The 20,923-nt window shown below is 37.2% G+C and overlaps 2 protein-coding genes across 2 annotated transcripts; one reads left to right on the forward strand and one right to left on the reverse strand.

Moving 5' to 3' along the window:
• The first annotated feature begins 893 nt into the window (after positions 1-893).
• Positions 894-5,315, forward strand: arl14ep (ADP-ribosylation factor-like 14 effector protein). The gene is made up of 5 exons (XM_073464524.1): positions 894-1,086; positions 3,041-3,236; positions 3,331-3,459; positions 4,173-4,213; positions 4,746-5,315. The coding sequence occupies exons 1-5, from the start codon at positions 1,016-1,018 to the stop codon at positions 4,972-4,974; spliced, it is 666 nt and encodes a 221-aa protein (XP_073320625.1). The 5' UTR covers positions 894-1,015; the 3' UTR covers positions 4,975-5,315.
• A 10,886-nt stretch (positions 5,316-16,201) lies between these two features.
• Positions 16,202-20,706, reverse strand: LOC140994901 (gonadotropin subunit beta-1-like). The gene is made up of 3 exons (XM_073464737.1): positions 20,641-20,706; positions 18,436-18,619; positions 16,202-16,478 (listed from the first exon to the last, which is right to left on the reverse strand). Exons 2-3 carry the CDS (start codon positions 18,592-18,594, stop codon positions 16,275-16,277), a joined length of 363 nt encoding a protein of 120 aa, XP_073320838.1. The 5' UTR covers positions 18,595-18,619; positions 20,641-20,706; the 3' UTR covers positions 16,202-16,274.
• Positions 20,707-20,923: the final 217 nt, after the last annotated feature.

Below are 20,923 nucleotides of genomic sequence, written 5' to 3' on the forward strand. Positions count from 1 at the left end.
TAAATTAGAAATAACAAAGGAAAGGTTGAGTGTGTTTGTCTGAAAAAGAAAAACAACCAGCCTCTTCCTTTATAATCCATGAGAAACATCTATTATACCTCCGTATATGCACACACTGATGAATTACTGGACACAGATACAACACTAATCAGTGTCATATTTATACCAGCAGTAGCAGAAGACGTATTCAGATCCCTTGCTTATGTAAATGTGGATATACCCCAGTGTGGAAACATTCACTTAAGAGGAAAAAAAACATTTTTTTAAGTATCAGCAGCAACATGTACTCAAAAAAAGTCATAGTTATACAACAAGAATGGCCACTGTCAGTATTCTCAAATACTGGATAATACTGGATTGTCATAGTTTGAGTAAAACAGTGTATCAATCATATACATTTTTCTGAGATGCGGTGTGAATAGCAAAAATGCTATGTAATGAATGTACATTAGTATAGTATATTAATGAGGTAATAATACAAAATCAGAATATTTACTTTTTCCATGACTGAATAAACAAGCTGTTCTCAGAGGAAAATAAGGTCCCGAGAACACTGTTTGAATCTAGAAAGGTGGCAGGGTCCGCCACATATAAACAAAGTAAAACAGTATGAAACTGTGTTGTCCTTTAAGGTCAGTTTGTTTATTCAGTTTATTCAATCATGAAAACAAAGAGAGCTTGTTTATTAAGTTTGTTTAGGAATAAAAACATCAGTGAAGATCTTTCTCTTCTGATTAAAATGTCTTCACAAAACCACACAGTGCAGCTTTGATGTTCAGAGCTGTGTCTCAGACCTGGACAGCTTTGTTCACTCCTCTTTGACAAAAAGGGAAATGCTGATCCTCAGTGCCGCCGCTAGAGGGCAGACTCGCCAAAGACCAAACAGGAAGTTCAAGCGAAGAAAACGTCCATGATTTTAGTCCGCCGAGGAAGAAGAAGAAAGAAAACAATCACAAGTAGCTGTTTGTAGGACAGTTTTTTTGTATTATTGCGTAGTTCCGACAAAAAGGACACCATGCCCGTCATTTGTGCGGCTACAGGGTGCAACAATAAGTTTGTGAAAGGGTCGGAAATACGATTTTACAGGTAGGTTTCTGCCGGTGGAGCTGAAGTGTCTAGTTAGCTCTTACGTTAATATGGCACAGCACAGTCTTGAATAACTTTTCTTTAAAATGAACTAACTTGTTCTTCCATACTCTATATTTCTTCCTGGCCACTTTAAGTTTCAAAGTAACGCTATAACTGCATGTTCAACGTTAACAATGAGCGCGTCCTGGTGTAGCTTAACTAACATTAACTCATGGTGCATCCGAGCTAGCATCATGGTTTGCCCTCGGAGCTGTGACAGCCTCATGTTACCTACCAGTAACATCGTGCACTTCTCTCGGTGGCATCTTATCTGATATTAATGTGCATTTACTGGACACTTAGTGATGATAGTCGCCAATGTGGCTAAATCATACCAGAGCATGAAAAATGAGCACGTTTAAGTAACTGTATCTATTTGCGATTTAAAGGTGCTCTATGTAGTTTTGATGAAGACATTTTAATCAGAAGAGAAAGATCTTCTTTGACTGATTTTTATATGCCAAAATTAACAAACTCTCTACGTTTTAATGACTGAATAAACAAACTGACCTTAAAGGACAACACAATTAATGTTTTACTTTGTTTATATGTGGCGGACCCTGCCACCTTTCTATCTTCAAACAGTGTTCTGGGGACCTTATTTTCCTCTGAGAACAGCTTGTTTATTCAGTTATGGAAAAGTAAATATTCTGATTTTGTATTATTACCTCATTAATATTTTAAATATAAAAATTCTGAGTTTGAATTTATTCTCCAAGACTACATAGTGCCCCTTTAAGCCACAGACATTTGCCTTTTTAAAAAAAAGAAAATGCAGTGTTTCATTTGATCCGTTTTGGCTAAATTGGTCCTGATTGCACAACATAGCAACATGCTTATTCAGGTACATAATAGCACACAACTTTACCATCATTGAACACTTTGAACGTATTTACAAATATAGAAAATTTGAGTTAAAATCCAATAATACGTCATAAAGACTGCCCGTCCACTGCTGTATTTCATCACCTATGACTGACTCAGGCTTTCCTGATAAAGTGAACAGACCTGACAGGTAACCAGTTGAACTGTATCAGGTGCTTTATGTTGATGCTTACCAAGGTAAGCACATACCAACTTTCAAATTTGCTGTTTACACGGTTACAAAAAAGCTCTCTGGCTGTGTAATAAAGATTGACATAAAGTAATATTAGGCAGTAATCAGAGCTTGACCGAGGTATCGGTTGGCTGATATTATATTATATATTATATATATATTATATTGGCCTATCAAAGATATATAGGTATCAGTTCGATATGCACCGATATGAAAACTTTTCTTTTATAATGAGATTATCAAGATTATAATGCAGAACATGCTGCTTGGAGTGATTTATAGTTATTTAATTCCCGGTGGACTTTACTGTTTCAGTGCACTGATGACATTTTGGACAATAAAGTTTATTGATTTCCTGTAAAATAAAGTAAAATAGCCTGCCTTCATTACAAAACACATTTGAGGGATCATTGCAAATAAAGGTTATATTTGGTCTTTCTATTGATTTTTTTTATTTTTTTTTTGCTCCCTAATATCAGTATTGGCCTTAAAAATCAAGCATTGGTGGGGCTGTAGCAATAATAACCCACTGAAACATAAATGATTAATAAAAGATATGAAGAAATACTAATAACATTAGTGCAAAGACTCAACAAACCTGCACTAAAACACCAAACCCTTTCGGACTCATGATGTCTTGATAAAATGAAGATAAAAAGACCATGTAATTTACAGATTTTGGTGTGTTGTTAAGACAGCTATGAATTATGCTTTATGTTTCTGAGAAAACATAATTTCCCTCCCTATAACTGCGTCCAGTTACTGTTAGGTTTGTGAGACATTACCTTAACAGCTGTGATGGTTGGAAACCTGCGGCCTGGTTTGAAGCCATCTCCTCTCTCTCCTGTGTATCAGGTTTCCGCTCAGCAAGCCACAGCTCTCCAGCAAATGGGTGCACAGCCTGGGGATGAAAAACTTTGTCCCAACTGCCAACACCTGCCTCTGCTCAGAGCATTTCCGGATCGACTGCTTCAGGGACTACAATGGCAAACAGTTTCTGAGAGAGGATGCAGTGCCCACCCTGTTCACCACTGTGCAGGATTCATCAAAGGTGTGGATTCCTTTCTTACAGTTTGTTTTCAGTCTAAACAAGTCATCCTGTTTTACTTTTATATTAAATGAATAAATAACTGATATTTCCACAGATTGAACTTCGTAAAAGAGGAGTGGTACCAAAGGAGACAAACGTAGCAAATCCATTGGGAACACAAGTCGAGCGAGACCGAGTGAGAGATGTTGGCGGTATACGCAGAGACAAAAGAGGAGGAATGAGGGTGTGTGTCTGTTACTGTTGTCAGTACTGTGGGTAGATAAATCCACCGTATGAATGTGATAACTCACATACTTTAAATTGTGTATAATTACAAGCTTTTTACCTTTTTTTCAAGGATACCCTAAGTTATAAGTAGCAAATGGCCCAAAACCTGGAAACAAAAAAAACTGTGACATTTAACTTCCCGTGGTGCCATAATTTTTAGACACGCAAAATAACCTGAGAATGTAAAAATGTTCCCATTGTTGAGATTCATGAGCCATGATCACAACTGCACACTGATGTTACTGCAGCTGCTTCTTCTACTTCTATTATGAACAAAAAGGGCTGCAACAAAACATTATTTTCATTATGTAGTAATCCCCTGATTATTTTCAAAATTAACTGATTAATTGTTTGGTTTATGAAATGTGAAATCTTTTTGTAAAATTCTCTTCCTAAAGCACAAAGTGACGTCTTTTGTCCAACCCAAAGACTCTTTATTTATTATCAAGAATGACAAAGAAAAGCAGCAAATCCTTCCATTTAAGAAGTTTGAACCAGCAAATGTTTGACGTTTTGACTCGAAAAATAACTGAATCAATTAATTGATGAACAAAATAGTTGGCACTATTTTTTTTCCCAAGTCATAATCATTAATAAATTTTAATAAATTTTAAATCAATTAAAAACACAAATATTAAGAATAAAATGTACTCATTTCCTTTGTCACAGGGTGGACGAGGAAGCCGTGGAGGAAAACAAATGTCTGACAGGTGAGACTGTGTGTGTGTGTGTGTGTGTGTGTGTGTGTGTGTGTGTGTGTGTGTGTGTGTGTGTGTGTGAGGCACCGGTTTGCATGAATTGAAACACTTTATGACAAAACAGCTGGAATCCACTGAACATCCCAATCTGACTGTATTAATCACATAGTAGTTTTCAGAAGGTACGTTTTCCTTTAGGCGCACCGGGTTTGTTAATGAGATTAATTCAAGCTGAATGTGGATTTGATCATTGTTTCATAATGCCGTGAAAGACAAAACTGTCCCCAAGTTTTTACCCCTCAGAGAATGTTTTGTTATATTAATTGTCAGTGCCAGAGTGCTGTATACTGACAGTGTTGAATCATTAAGAGATGTAAACGTGTACAGTGTTTTTATTCAGCTGTTATCATTTTGTTTTGTTGGATATAAATCAACCTGAAACAGTAATAAAAGAAAACCAGCAAGAGGAAAATACTTAAAGAAAACTAAATGAAATTGTTGCATGACAGTGAATACACGTCCATGTTTCATCTCGTGCATGCAGGCAGAGCCTCGGAGCCAAGAGCAGAGTGTACGACAACAAAGGCCGCCTGCTCTCCAACAGCAAGGACATGTGCGACTGTCTGGATGTGGATTGTATGGGCTGCTTCTACCCCTGCCCCGAATGTGGCTCACGGAAGTGTGGAGTGGAGTGTCGCTGCGACCGGAAGTGGCTGTACGAGCAGGTGGAGGTGGAGGGTGGAGAGATCATCCGGAACAAGTTTGCTATTTAGATAGCAGTGACTTTTGAGGCTTCAAATGCTCGATCAAGGTATCAGTGTTTGTGCTCTTTCCCTGAACTCAGCTGCAAAGTCAGACTGACGGACTATTCAAGACTGTGATGTTTTCAATAATCTTCAATAATTTTAACTGATATTGATCAGGTTTTGCAGCTACAGCCTGTGGTAGAAAATGATGCTGAGCAATTTAAGTATTCTTCTGAATGTACAGTTTGTTGCTTCTGTTGTTTTTCTTGTTTCCTTTAAAAAAAAATATATTTTTCCATTTTATTCTGCTGTAAAAACGCTGCTGATTCTTTCCGTGCATTCTTTGTTAATAAACCCTTTTTTTTAAAGTCTGCCATCTTGATTTGCTGGAACATCTGCAGAGGTGGGAACAACTTGATGTCACGTCCACTGCCTCACGTGAAATCCTTTGTCTCGACGAATTGATATTTTGAAACTTAAATTTCTTTATGTTGCAACCTTACGTTTCTTCAGATTTAGTTTCCAATTTGTGTTGTGACAACGCTGCTTATGGTCTGGTTATGTTAAGGCCCAAAAACCACTTGGTTAGGGAGAGTGAAGAATAGATCATGTTTTGGCTTAAAATACCTGGTTTTGCTGCCGCAAACACGCAGTGAAACACCATCTCAAACAGTGGGCTCTGGCTTGGCAGCTGTCTTGTCTACATGTAATTTGAATATAATTGAGCTCTTACAAATTTAACATATCAGTGTTTTGCAGACATGCCAACATATTATTCTGCCGACTGGGCTGGAGTTACTTCCATTTTTGTGGTTAATGTACTTTAAGACATTTTAGATTTCTTTCTGCTTAAATTATTTACAGAAGAGACGATATGTCAGAACGCAAATACATCTGAAATAGGCAACTGACATCAGGACACAAAGATTTGACGAGTTATAAAGACATAAAGGGTTTCACATCACTGTCTGTACTGCATTTGGTTTAACGTGACATTTATGAGTCCATTTATTTCCCTTCTCACTTTGTCATAGTGGGTGGCGGTGAGGCATCTTAACGCTGTTTGTTACGTGCCATAAAAGAGAAAAAGAAGTAGATGCAGTAACAGACAAGAGCTAGACACTCTACCAGCACCTGAAAAAAGCCTGTGCAGCAGTGTTTCAAATTCTTTAGACTTTCTTTAAATATTGCGATATCATCCTTACCGAGACTTCTTTCGGCTTCAATAATTGTGTAACGAAAATCTAATATCATAAATATGCATTCAGTAGCTGTTATAAGGACTATTTATTTGTTTTTTGCAAGATTTATGAAAGCTTCAGAATATCTCCACATGTATGACTTCTCTTGAGATACAGACACTGAAACATCTTCAGGGACAGCTCATCACAGTCAGAACTCTTAATCTGGAAAATTACACACAAAGCTCAGCAAGATCCCTGAGAAATGTCATGACCAGTTCTTCTTCAGGAGCTGCTGTATAACACTAAATTAGCAGAATCTTCTGTCTTCAGTGGGGAAAAGACTAAAAAGCCAGTGGTTCAAAGGTCAGGGCCCAACCTTCACTCCCTCTCCACATCAGTCCAGTGTTCAGGGATAGAAGGAGGTAGAATAATACTTAAAGTACCAAAAGTGAACATACTCATGCATTATTTTCTTTGTTGATTGTATTCTGTATTAAACTAAATCTGCCATGTAACCAGTAACTACAGTTATCAATTAAATGTAGTGGAGTCAGAAGTACTGTTTTGCCTGAGAATTGTAGTGGAGAAGAGGTATAAAGTAGCAGAAAAGATAAATATTACAGTACTTGAGCAAATGTATTTAGTTACTTTCTGTGTAGGGTAACTAATCCTTCCTCAATCACAGCATACGCTCTTTTTTGACAGCTAAAAGTCATATTTTCTTTATGTGTGCTGTAGAAAGCACCGTCAGTGTGATGTTATATGAAGTCCTTTTAACAAGTAAAGACATTAATTAATGAGTATGTGATTCATCCCATTAATCCGACCAGTAAATTAATGCCCTTTAAAAATGTAATTAATTATTTCCATTAGGTCATTTTTGCCTGATTATCACAGACTGGACACTAGAGGACTTGTGTTTTTACATCCTCCTACACGCTGACCAGAGGCAGCAGGCGAGCAGCATGACACAGCAGTTCATCACGTCGGCTAAGGAAAGAGTTGCAGAACTGCTCAGACAGTTATGTCTCATTTATACACATCCAGCTGTCCTTGAGCTCAGCTCTGGGTCAAGAGTCACGCTTTGCCTCCATATCCTGTGCTTATTTCAGGAGATCACTGGCAGCGATGGCTGGGAAACATGCTCCTGCCAAATCTGAACTTTGAGGAATTACAATGGTGGATATTAATGCAAATTAAATCATTGTCTGGTATGAAAATTTGGTGTGCAGTCCTCTTACCGTAACATCACAACAACTATGTTGTTTTAATAAATGTAATTCTAATAAAAATATGTTATTTCTCAGTTATTTCAGCAATGTTTTCTTTGCTACTATCTCCATAATGCATTTTATGGTTCTTCTTTTATAAAAGGCTACATATAAATGAGGCTTATTAATATTTATAAAACCCAGTCGATGAAAGCAGAGAGCGAGTCGATGCAAACAAGCCATTCATCAAAGCGGCTGAAGTTTTACTCCAAACTCAGATTTAAGTTGAAGTTGAAATATTTCCTCAGTGGCAAAGTAAGTGTTGCACCAGCTCCAAGTAGAGGAGATTCTCCAAAAACACCTACTCTCTCATATTGACTGCTGGCAGGAATATTAAGCACATTAGTCACTGTTATGTTGATTTTTGGAGTAACAGCAGGGCATTTTGGAGAGAAGTTTATTGAGTTCATTGAGTTTCAAATATTACCTGATTTCCACGTATTAAAAGGTCTCCACAATGAATATGTGATGTTTTGGAATTGAATCATCACGTCATGTTTTAAGACAAACTAGCAACGTGGTTAAGGTCCACATGTTCTGATATTGCTGTGTTAGTGTTGTTCCCCTAACCCTAAACCTAACCAAACATTTTAACTCCCTAACCCTAACCATGAATTTTAGTTCCCTAAACCTAACCATGAATCTTAGTTCCCTAAACCTAGCCAGGCATTTTAGTTCCCTAAACCTAACCAACAGTTTAGTTCCCTAAACCAAACCATGTATTTTAGTACCCTAAACATAACCAAGCGTTTTGGTTCCCTAAACCTAACCATCTAGGTGGAAGTTAGAACTTCAGTTATAACTGAAGAAGCCTCTTGGATGAGAGGTGAAATGTCTTCAAGAAACTGAAACAAGTCCAGTTGCCTACGATACAGCACCTAGATTTACCATGACCTGGATGACTGAGAACCTTCATCAACATAAGCCTAACCATGTATGTTAGTACCCTAAACATAACCAAGCATTTTAGTTCCCTAAACATAACCAAGCATTTAGTTCCTTAAACCTGACTGTGTAGTTTAGTTCCTGAAACCTAACCATGTATGTTAGTACCCTAAACATAACCAAGCATTTTAGTTCCCTAAACCTAACTGTGTAGTTTAGTTCCTGAAACCTAACCATGTATTTTAGTTCCCTAAACATAACCATGTATTTTAGTTCCTTAAACCTAACCAAGCATTTAGTTCCCTAACCCTAACCAAATATTTTAGTTCCCTTAACCTAACCATGAATTTTAGTTCCCTAAACCTAATCATGTATTTTATTTCCCTAAACCTAACCAAGCATTTGAGTTCTCTAAACCTCGGCAAGTATTTCAGTTCCCTAAACCTAACCAAACATTTTGTTCCCTAAACCTAAGCATGCATTTTAGTTCCCTAAACCTAACCATGTATTTTAGTTCCCTAAACATAACCAAGCATTTTGGTTCCCTAAACCTAACCATGTATTTTAGTTCCCTAAACGTAAGCATGTATTTTAGTTCCCTAAACCTAACCAAGCATTTAGTTCCTTAAACCTAACCGTGCAGCTTAGTTCCCGAAACCTAACCATGTATTTTAGTTCCCTAAACATAACCACGTATTTTAGTTCCTTAAACCTAACCAAGCATTTAGTTCCCTAAACCTAACCAAATATTTTAGTTCCCTTAACCTAACCATGAATTTTAGTTCCCTAAACCTAAACATGTATTTTAGTTCCTTAAACCTAACCAAGCATTTGAGTTCTCTCAACCTAACCAAGTATTTAGTTCCCTAAACCTAACCATGTATTTTAGTTCCCTAAACCTAACCAATTATTTTAGTTCCTGAAACCTAACCATGTATTTTAGTTCCCTAAACATAACCAAGTATTTCAGTTCCCTAAACCTAACCAAGTATTTAGTTTACTCAGCTTAACCAAGCATTAAGTTCCCTAAACCTAACCAAGTATTTCAGTTCCCTAAACCTTGGCAAGTATTTTTGTTGTTGCAGACATCTCACTTCATCAATATCACTTATGCTCTGCTACGTAACAATAGAGGCCTCTTGATGTCTGGGAGTGCAGTCATGGGTTTTGAGTGTGAACAGGGGGGCTGAGCTCACAGCCCTGGGGGGGCTCCACTGTTGAGCACTAAAGTAGAAGATTCATTTTAAAAACTTTGGCAATTATTTGAATTTATGTAGAGCACCATCATCAGTTTCAAATTGTAATTTCCCCACTACATTTTATTATCAATTTTTTATGACCAACATACCCACAAAACTACTAACATTCACATTAGCATGCTGACATTAGCTTAAAGCACCTCTGAGGTTTAACAGAGCCTCACAGAGCCACTAGAATGGCTGTAGATTCTTAGTCTTGTTAATAGGCTACATAATTCCATTTGCCAACACAAAGCAGCTCAGTTGCTGTGGGAATGAATAAATTACTGCTGTTTCTGTGGATGACTGCAGCTCTGATTCTTAAACATTTCAGCACACACACCAGCACTGGCTTAAATCACATGTTAATTAAATTCAAGCTGCCAGAACAGGATACCATACTCAAAAAACTTGTAGAAACAGATGCAGGTTTAGACAAATCAGCAAAGTAACTTCCCTCCAAATTTAAACAGTTTTCTTCTGCAAATTCCTATAAAGTATAAATTCATGTGCCCATTTAGAGCCCTGGGTGCTTTTAACAGCCGTTAATACAAGAAAGTGGTGATAATTGTTCACTCTGGACCCTCTAAAATATCTTTTGTCCTTAGGTTTTTAAAAATTTCAGCTCAAGGAAAAATTCATCATAGCCTGACACTACATGACCGTGTCCATTTCCTCCCTCCAGCAGAGCGACAGGATCGTCTATAAACTTGATAAAATGTCTATCTAAATATCGGCTGCAGCAGTCATTAGAAAGAGGAGAGCGCAGACCTCCAGGGAGCTGCGGGATAAAAACAAGCCGCTATTAAAGGACACCAGTGACCTGAACGAACTGAAATCTGTCAGCAGACATCCAGCCTGCAGTGTTCACATTGAACTGGAGAAGTGACAGAAGAGCCTGTGTGCGAGTGTGTGCAAGTGTGTGTGAGGCTGAAACAAAATCTATGAACATGAGGGTGAGCAGGTCGAAGGTCTGCCTGGATGTTGACAGAGAAGATGAAGTGATGGGGCTGTCCCATCATTCACTCCTATTAAGTGTGTGTGTGCAGTTAAGTGTATATTGTATCAAGAATCAGATGGATTGCCCGCTTGTTTGAATAAATTCAGTGGTTCTGTCAACAGTTCTGATAACTGATTAATCATTTCAACTACTTATCAAACATAAAGACTGCATTGTGTAGTATAGCTATGCTTTGAGGTAAACTCTAACTTTACCATGTGCTCATGACTTGGTTAAAGTTAGGAAAGCCTATGCCACCTACAAATGTGAAGGTATCCGTGGTTTGCAGAAATGTAAAATGCCAACATTGTATTCTGGTGACTGGGCTGTGTTTAAGAGGTATAGTATTTATCACGTTCATTGTCCTAGTTTAACATGTTAGCAGGCCAACTTGCTAATTAGCACTTTAACAAAGAGAAGCTGACTCTGATGGGAATGTCATTTGTTTTGCAGGTATTTTTTGTTCCTGGATGACAATTTAAAATTTCCGCTTGATGCAGTGAATAAAAAGTCATTACAGTTCATTTCGATGGGAAGTATGAATGTCTGAACAAAACTTCATGGCAATCCATCGAATTGTTGTTGAGATATTTCAGTACAGACCAAAGTGGTGGACCGACTGACATTTTCATCCCAAGAACTTAAAAAAATACCAAATATTAACTGGTTTAAATGTGACAATGTGCTGCTTTATTCTGTTTTATCATGATAAATATGATATCTTTGGGTTTTGATTGCTGATTCAATCCTGGTTGTTAAGTTGAAGACTAAATAATTTGTACAAATGAATAATTCACTGAATAAAAATAATAACCTCCAGCCCCAAATGAATGTTTTTTCCTGTTTTTGTCTGTTTAGCAAGGGGCAGAAATCTACAAATGTAAACCTTTGGCAAGAAGGTTTGTTGGTTGTGAGCTGCTTATATCTCTTAAGCAAAACATCAGATTTACTTGTAAATTACTGGCCAAAGAACGAATGATCAGAGGTTGGCATCAAGTCAGATATGAGAACGGCCATTATTGTCCCTTTTTTGGCCATAACTGTGAAACTGACAGAGATAACAAAGATCGGTTTCCAGCTTTAGCTCGAGGGTTTGGGATCGATTAATTCAATTTAAGCGAAGCTGTAAGTGATAGAAATGATGTCTTTGGGGAATTATTCAGCACTGCTGGAGATTTGTGCCCTTCTCATGCCACTTAATTGGCAATATTTCTAGAAAAGAGCTACTTTACCTCCATCTTCCTGAGATTCATTCGTGTCACATCTATCCTGCTCTCCCTCAGCTGGCTGTGTGCCTCAGGGTGCTTGTTCTAAAATAAAAAAAATGTTGATGTTGTGATATAGTACAGGCTAAGAGAGCAGCACCCTCACACACTGTATACCTTCAGGTCACAGTCTATCTCTAGATGCCAGCTTTTACTCCTCCACCACAAGCAACTAAGGTCAGCTTCGCCTCCAGGGTCGGTCATCGCTGCATCTAGTCTCAACTTCTTTTTTCTCTCAGCCTCCAAACAAAAAGCTGAGCCCTTGTCTGTCAAGTTAACACTTCAGCTCCCTCTCTCATATGTTTTCTTCCTAGGTACAAAAATACTTCCTGTAATCTTGTTTCTTTTCCCCAATCCCTTTTCTATCATTAATCATTTCATTGATGGTCTCACTTGTTAGGGAATTGGCTTTGACCCCTGCAGTTTACTGGCTGGCTGAAATATCGAAGTTTTTTCCACAGTTGCACGGACTTGAAATCACTCCAGGTTAAGTCAACCTAATTGCCAGAATAAAGAGTGCCAATGTACAGTATGTTTGTGCAAACCACACACACGTCCTTTCCATTTCTTTACACTCATTTTTCGACTGCATGTTGCAACAGCACTGTGCTTACGGTCTGGGAATGTTGAGGACAGTAACCACTTGGTTAGGGTTAGGAAAACTCGTGTTTTGATGCCACTAAAATGTCCCGATATCTATAAAAATATTCAGTCGTTTCACGCTTAAGAACGTTTGACGCCTTCTTGAACAGCGACCTCCTGCTTAGCAGCTTTCACGCCACCCCCATCCCTCCTCTTGATATGAAAGTCAACTCATATACATCTAATCTGAATGTGATATGACACGTATTGTAGAAATGTGATACTTATGAAAGGTACAAATTTCGCATATCCACGGTTTGCAGAAATGTACAATGCCAGCATGTTATTATAGTGACTGGGCGGACACAATACAGTTGTTATAATCAACACCTTCCTTCTGAGGCAGCAGTTAGAGGCCAGATTTTCATGAGTTTAAAGTTTTCTTGTTATAAGGAGTGAAAAAAAATGTAGAATGTCCTTCTTGACTCTGGAGGGAGTTTTACAGCTCAAATAAAATTAACCCTTGTGATGTCAGATTTAAGAAGCTGTGGAGTTGCATTATTGGAAATGTCTATCCTTGCAGGATCAATTTTGACCGTTACTTATTTAATCTCTAGTGAATCTGTATGGAAGTGCAAGGAGTGCCCATTTATGTTGAAACAATAATTTTGCAGTCCTTGAAACAACCCAAGTTTTTAATTTTCAATTTAAACCTGAGGTTTTCTGGTTTGGTTTAGGCACGAAAATCAATCAGTTAGGTTTTGGAAAATATCATGTTTTGACTTGATATAATATAGTTTAGTCACGACAAACACAGCTGGAATATGTCAAAACATCTCACTAATAATACCCAAGTTTGTTGCCACAAAGACATGCTTTAAAATGTCCCGAGGGTCAAACAGTTTTGTCTGTTGAAACAGGAAGCAGATGGTGGTGCCAAAGTGGTCTCATTTAGAGGAAATGTTAAGATATGTATAAAACGTACAACATTTTATTCTGGTGACTGGGCTGCTTAAAAAGTTTCTAAACTGTCACAACAAGCCCATAGTGTCATTATTTTGTTCCTTTCATTAGCATATTTGAGCTTTAATAATCCATTTTACAAGCAATAAAATTAAACATTTCTTTCTGTTTCCCTTTTTCCCACGTTTTAGAAAAATAGATGTAACTGAGTAGTCCTGCTCCCTCCCACCAGGATCATCACTGTTATGCCTCAGAGCAATCATTAAAAACTAAAACAAATTAAAACATGATGATTTTCTCAATGACATTCCTTCACTGCACTAATGTTGCCACACATTACAGAGTGAGCCTGAATCAGCGCCTGTCCACACTAAAAAAGATCAAGTTAGGGTAAAGCTGGTAAGTCACAACACTGTAGGTATTAATTAACCACTTGTCCGGTTAATGAGTGAGCTCTCTGTCGTTAGCAGGGGCCTCGGGTCCACACGTGTCTCTGGATTAATAAGATGTTAGATCAATCTGCAGACTCCGAGGCTGCACCTGCTTTTGGCTAAAAACAAGCCTTTTCTGTGCTGTGTTACAGAAACAATGACAGTCTACAGTGGACTTGAGGGTGGAGAGATGATTTATTCTCCTTCTCATTTCTCTGCAAAGACATTCATTAGTTCTGCCTTTGTGGAGTTTTGGATTCGGATAGTTTCTGGACTAAAACTCCTCCGTTTGATGCAGTCCAGAGGAGCAAAAGCAAACACTTATTTTACTGCTGTGGTTTGACTTTCGTACCGAGTGAAAGAATATTTCATATTTTTATTCAAGCCAAATAAAGGCTGCTATGTCCTGCTGTTTAAGGCAGCTGAATAAGCAGTTGTCTCCATTACCCGATGACATGTCCGTGTCTCAGGGCCAATCACAAACTGTGTCTGAAAACTGCTAACGAGGGAACAATGGCCAATATTTTAGAAATTATTGGTATAGAGAAAACTAGTGTGTAAAGATACCAAATGTACTGTGCACCTATTTTAAAGTAATAATTCAATATTTTGGGAAATACACATGTTGAGAGTCGACAAATGATGATGTGTCACTCATAAACCTTTAGCTCGGCAACGGTTCACTTAGCTTAACATAAAGACTGGAAACAGGGGGAAACAGCTAGCGTGACTCTGTCCAATGTTAAAAAAAGACAGCAACAAACAAACAAAAAAACACCACAAGAACTACAAAATAAAAAGGTGGCAGGGTCTGCCAAATATAAACAAAGTAAAACAATGTGAAATGTGCTGAGTTTGTTTATTCAGTTTATTCAGTTGAGAGAGTTTATTCAGTTAGTTCGTCAATAAAGATCTCTCTCTTCTGATTAAAATGTCTTCCCCAAAACTACATAATGCACCTTTAATACTGAATTAATTAAACAGATACACCTACACCTTAAACGCACCATTGGCAAATTTACTGACAAGTTATGTCTTGATGTCAAGATCATCATCACACACACAGTCCGATTGCAATAATGGCTCAGGAGCATTACTGATGTTGCATTATGCATGCACACATTATTATATCCTAAACATTATCTTCCTGACATTGTAGCTGCCTCATCCAAACAATATACTGCATTGTAAGAGTCCTGATGAGAGGATGGTTTTGCCTGCTGAGCTCTTTCTAAATTGAGTGCATCCTGTAGAGAGCCACTGATCAGCAGGCACTTTAGTGGAGCTTTTGGAAAACCGCAAACTCTATATTTTCATTTCCACCTGTCAAAAAAGAGGTGAGGCCGGCTCTTTTTCTTCCAGGATGACCTCCCCTTCTGAGCATGAAAGTTTGAATCTCAGGATTATTGAATGTTGGGGATCAGTGACTTTGGTCAGGACCAGAGGCAGAACTATTGGTGAGACATTTAATCTCTCAGTCGGCCTTTAATACTTTAAAGCTTCTCTCCTATCTCACTACAGAGTTTCTTAAGCACTGACTTATGACATTTCCTCTGTGTTTGAGGTATTAACTGCAGAACAGAGCAGGAACAAAGGAGGCTCAAATGTGCTGCTGATAATAGCTGACCTATGATTTCAATTCTGTTCTTGCAACCGTACAAGATAGAAAAGGAAAACATCATTTTACCAATGAATGACAGACAGCGTCCCTGTCTGTTATTCATTGGTAAAATGATGTTTTCCAGTCACAGTTGGGGGTGCTGAGAAGTTGGTCTGTATAAATACGTTGTATATGGTGTGTGACATTCATGTTTTTTTTTTTGTGCATTAATTGGAATCGCCAGGATAACTTATATCTAATAGTTATTAACGAAAATGTTTGTATATTGTGTAACCATTGTATAATAATTTGAAAACAGAAGACAGCACATGTGAAAACCAACATACTACACTGTAGGTCAAAGCAGCCACACCAACTGCAGTCGACAACAGCAAGGAGATGAGGAGGGAAAGAAATTCCCCAGACTCCCCTATAAAATCTCTCAATTTTGTGTGTTTTTGAGTTGGGACAAACGTTATAATCTTTGTATAATGCTTTCTACGATAAATTCTTAATTTTTTGGTCCTTCTTGTTAATTCAGCAAATGTTATACATGAATATAGACATCTCATAGTCTAGAGGAGCATATGTAATGCGGATCTGCTCGTTAGTCACAGTAAACAGACACTCCAGTCTGCAGTGTAGTTCATACACTTGGCAGATTAACCAGAAAATTGTCAAGTTATTTTAGGCTTGACGATCAAAGGAAGTTGTGGACAATCAATAAAAGGTTCTTACAATGCCGTTTAGCGGGTGCTGCAGCCCTCTCAGCACCCCTACTTCCTGTGTCCATGATGACAGACAAAACCCAAAAACTTCATTCATTTTTTTTTTTCTGTTTATTATTTATTTATAAGTACCAAGTTACCAAAGATGATAAGTAACCGTAGAACAGACGATAGGTTTCTTTAAAAGGGCGGACATTTGGGGATATTTCCAGGAAAGCGCCCGCAGTCCATGTTTCCAGTGTCACACACCGTACACTCGCAGCTTCTGGCCACAGGGTAGGTGATGGCCACCGGACATCCATCAATGTGTTTCACCTCATAGGACCAGTCCCCGTTACAGGTCCTTTGTTCAGCCCAGTCATGATGACTAATGTAGACTGGATCCTGTCAAGGACACCAACAGGCGACAGCATATGATTGAAGAACATGGATATAAATGCAACCTCGTGATTTGTGATAACATGACAATATTAACAAAAAAGAGCAAGAACTTTAATACAAGCCATTTTACGTTTTAAAAGCACGGTATGTCATTTCTGCCACTAGTTAAACAATGTAAACAAAAGACGGGAGATCATGGGAGTTGTTGTCTTCATTGTTAAACAACCACCAGTGCTGATGAAAATCTATCTGACGTGACTCAGGCAGAAAGGTTCACAGACGATGTGATGTATAATATAATGTAATATTTAAGTTTTATCAATGTTTAGTCACATTTTCCACCTTCCCTCCTCACTCTCATAAGTATCAGCTGATGTTTCCATGGAAGTTATTCTGACCAAACAAAATGCACACAAAATGCACTATGTTACATATTATATCTTTAAATAAAAATCTTCAGCCTTCCAACAACAGATTACCGTAAACTGCTGACCTCTGCCTGCACTCACAGGCACAAACTGATAAAGAGACAGAGCTTGATCCAAACTGAGACAAAGGGCTGTCTAACACTGAAAAATGAAAATAACCTGCTCTGACCTGTACGTGACTGGCAGGTTTTGAAACACACTATGTTTTAAATGCTATGAATTTTAAGTCTAACACTTTATAGAAAGGGCATACGTCATATAATTAAGTAATATTGAACTAATTCATGACTCAGGATTATGAAAAGATGAAGTTCCTGACTTTATGTTATTAGTTAACACTTAATAGATCATCAGTTAATGGATGTTAATCCACAATTATGTCATAGTTTAATGGACATGCAATCAAATGAGTTCAATTTCAGTCTCATAAACTTTGTTCAGCTCCCTATATTTGTTCAGTCTCTCTGCAAGCAGAACAGAGATATGAAAAGCATTATTTTAATCAAACTGGTCATCAGATGCAAAAATGATGTATATGTAGCTAAAGTCCAGCTAACTCAGAGGCATGTCAGTTCATGATCGTTAACCATCGTTATCAGGGAAAACTGACCGAGCACAGTTATTTCACTGTTAACAAAAAATAAATGCTTGACAAACCTTTCATTAAACAATTGTTTACTTTAAAGGTGCACTTTTAAATTTTAATCAGAAGAGAAAGATCTTCATCGACTTTTTTTTAATATGCCTGAACAAACTAAATAAACAAACTATTTTCAACTTTGTTCACAACTTGTTTATTCAGTTATGGAAAAATAAATATGTCTGAGTTTGTATTATTACCTCATTGATATTGAGTTTGAATTTCTACTCCAACACTACTAAGTGCCCCTTTAAAGTTTCAACTGATATTTATCATACTTTGTAAATAGCTAATAAATCCTATGTAGTTCATCTATAGACATTATTTGGATAAGTTGCAACTGTTGTTCATAAACCTTTACAATTGCTCAATAAATGGTTTATAAAGCATCTCATTGTTTGTGAACAGTGAAATAACTACAACTAAAGTTTAATATTTTATAAATTTGTAATTTATTAATGATGGTTATTATAAAGTGCTCCCGGTGATACCCTTAATTTGCAATCATACAAACTAGACGGCTACAAGCATGGTTATTAAATGTGGTAATAACAATAAAGAGATGAGCAGGTCCAATAAAAGCAAATAACTAGCGAACATGTCTGGCGAGAATGGAAAAAAGACAAATAATAAAAAAAAACAATAATAAAAAAAACTTGTCTGCCATTTAATGTATGTGAATTGACATTCCTTAATTGATAATCTACTGAGTGTGTTTAGGTTGTATTAAACTCCACTGAGGTGAAATCAATTAAATGGAAAAACTCCCTCAAGCTTATCTAAGACAGAAAACATACTCTGGAGCTCGATCAGCTGGCAGAGTGAAGTTTAACATCCTCATGAATATAAGTCCCAATAACTCAGTGTGTTCAAGGTTTGAATGATCCGTTACCTCGTTGTAGCACTGTCCTGCACATATGGTGGTGTGGATGAACTCGTTGCTGCCACAGCTCTCCACCGGCATGCTGACGCTGATTGGAAGGCAGCCGAATCTGCAGCCTTGGCCTGCCCCCGCCAGCACTAGCACTGCTGCCATGACAACCAGCTGCATCCTCTGACGGGTGCAGCACAGACGCCTGCCACAAGAGGGGATCAGGTCTCACATCAGACACTTTAAGACCATGTCAGAGGCCCCAACAGGTTAATGTGGATTAAAGCGAGGAACTGTGTTGTCATGTTAGAGGTGGTTTTATATCTACAGGAGGTGATTTATGTTTCACCTCTGTGCCTCCTTAAATTCGTATCTTCATGAATGAAATCGTCTGTGGTTTATCTCTAACATCATCCTGAGCAGCTAAGCTTTTCAAATCTGAATCAGTGTGTAAATCAGTTTGTTAAACTACTAATACAGCCCTATGAGTAGTGGTCGTAGCATGTGTGTATAATTTGTAATGAATTATGTAACAGAGAAGATAAGGTTTGACTGTAAGCTGTGCCAAATTCATATTCAGACTGGAAACCAAAATAGTTTTTTTGAGTCCCTCTAATAACTGAAATTCATTTTTTTACCTTCAGATTTGTATTTATACCAAGAGTTAAAGTGACTACCAGGAACTTTTAAGTGTTTATAAAACTGTTGCATGATTCCTCTGATGATTATTAATGACCTGTAACAGCAAATGAGACCATCAGAGAAAAGACTGCTATTTTTATAGTTATGCTTAATGCCTGTGCTCAGGTCTGATCACATATAAAATCACATATAAATACATTCTCTCATTGCGATCCATCCTGCGGTCTCTCTTTTGTCCAAAGAAAATGAATCAACAAAAACGGAAAGTTCCTCATAGTCACTTCAAGTTTTGGTTCACCCAAATCACACGCCTATAACCTTACAGATAGTTTATGGTTTTATTTGACACATGTCAAAAGCATAAAAAGATAAAGTTTAAGAATTCAAGCAAAAACATATTTTTTTGAAAAGACGACGTCCTTGAGGAACCTAGAGGTTTTACCTCTGTGAAGTCTCACAAACTTGTCTGTCAAATATGATAAAAACGGATTTTTACAACTCCCTCTTCAAGCTGCATGCAGTGATGGAAAGCAAACTAAGTATATTTACACAAGTTCTGTACTTAAGTAAAATTTTGAGGTGCTTATGCTTTACTTGAGTACTTCCATTTTCTGCTACATTTTCAAGGCAAATATTGTACTTTTATTCCACTAAATTTATTTGACAACTTTAGTTACATGTTACTTTAGAAGTGGCATGTTGCATTGGAGGCACAGTTGCAGATTTTTACATTTATTTTATTCAAAATCAGATTTAAAAAACACTGATTTTGATGATTAGAAAAATGCAAAATATTGGATCTGATAATCAGTTAGCCCACAGTTTACAGTCTATAACATTCAATATAAGATACCTAAAGACTTTTTACTTTTACTACTTCACATTTATAAAGGCCATATTTTAACATATCTTAACTTTTACTCAAGTATGACATTTGAGAATTTTTTACAACATATAAAAAATGTAATCGCAATACGTCTTTTTGAAACATGTCCTCCTCTGTTCTACGTCTACGATGTCTCAGAAACACGTCTATCAAATATGATACAAGCTGTTCTGACTAATGTACGTCATTCACTACATGTTCTTCAAGTTGCATGTTCGAAAATATCATTTAACAATGCCAGCAGAACATAAGGAGAATATCAATGACCATTTACACAGTTTAGACACTTTTTGCAATTAACTTTCCATCTACTAAACTGTATATATATGTATACATATACATACATATATATATGTATATATATGTGTATATATATATATATAATATATATATATATATATACAATATATACATACATATATGTATACATATATACATATATACACATATACATATTGGCACATACGATACTTTTAAATTACCTGTCGATACGTAGTGTATACATAAAGATATTATTCAAATCCAAGGGAATTCTTCACACTGGTTCTTTTTCTTATAAACTTGACGGTTTCATCATCTTTTTCCACAGAAAAATCAAAGTTTAAATCAGCAGCATAACTCTGTATAATCTTATAATTTTGTTACAACTTTACGACAGAATCATTAGCACATCTTCAGCAGCTTGTTTGTGAACGTACCTGTAGAACAGTTGTTGCCTTGAACCTTGTTTCTTCTGTCACTCTCTGAACATCTGTACCAGCTTTCAACCTGTGGCTCTCCCCTCTCTTACTTAAATAGTTCTGCTCTTAAATCCTTTTAATCCATTTGACCTTGGGCTCTGTGCTATTTTTCCTGCCTGTCTGGACTTAAGAGCAAATCCTCGTCTTTTTCCCTCGACAGTTCGGAGATGGCCCCAGGCTCAAGGCCTTTCCCCCTACACATGAGGAGGAGGAGTTGATATCTACAGAAATCTTGTTTGGA

Source organism: Pagrus major, chromosome 4 (genome assembly GCF_040436345.1).
Source record: "Pagrus major chromosome 4, Pma_NU_1.0".
Classification (NCBI taxonomy): domain Eukaryota; kingdom Metazoa; phylum Chordata; class Actinopteri; order Spariformes; family Sparidae; genus Pagrus; species Pagrus major.

Coding starts and splice junctions, on each gene's coding strand:
- arl14ep (XM_073464524.1), top strand. CDS start 1,016: ATGCCCGTCATTTGTGCGGCTACAGGGTGCAACAATAAGTTTGTGAAA. Junction 1,087..3,040: donor TCGGAAATACGATTTTACAG/GTAGGTTTCTGC, acceptor CCTGTGTATCAG/GTTTCCGCTCAGCAAGCCAC. Junction 3,460..4,172: donor ACAAAAGAGGAGGAATGAGG/GTGTGTGTCTGT, acceptor CCTTTGTCACAG/GGTGGACGAGGAAGCCGTGG.
- LOC140994901 (XM_073464737.1), bottom strand. CDS start 18,594: ATGCAGCTGGTTGTCATGGCAGCAGTGCTAGTGCTGGCGGGGGCAGGC. Junction 16,479..18,435: donor CAGGACAGTGCTACAACGAG/GTAACGGATCAT, acceptor TGTCCTTGACAG/GATCCAGTCTACATTAGTCA.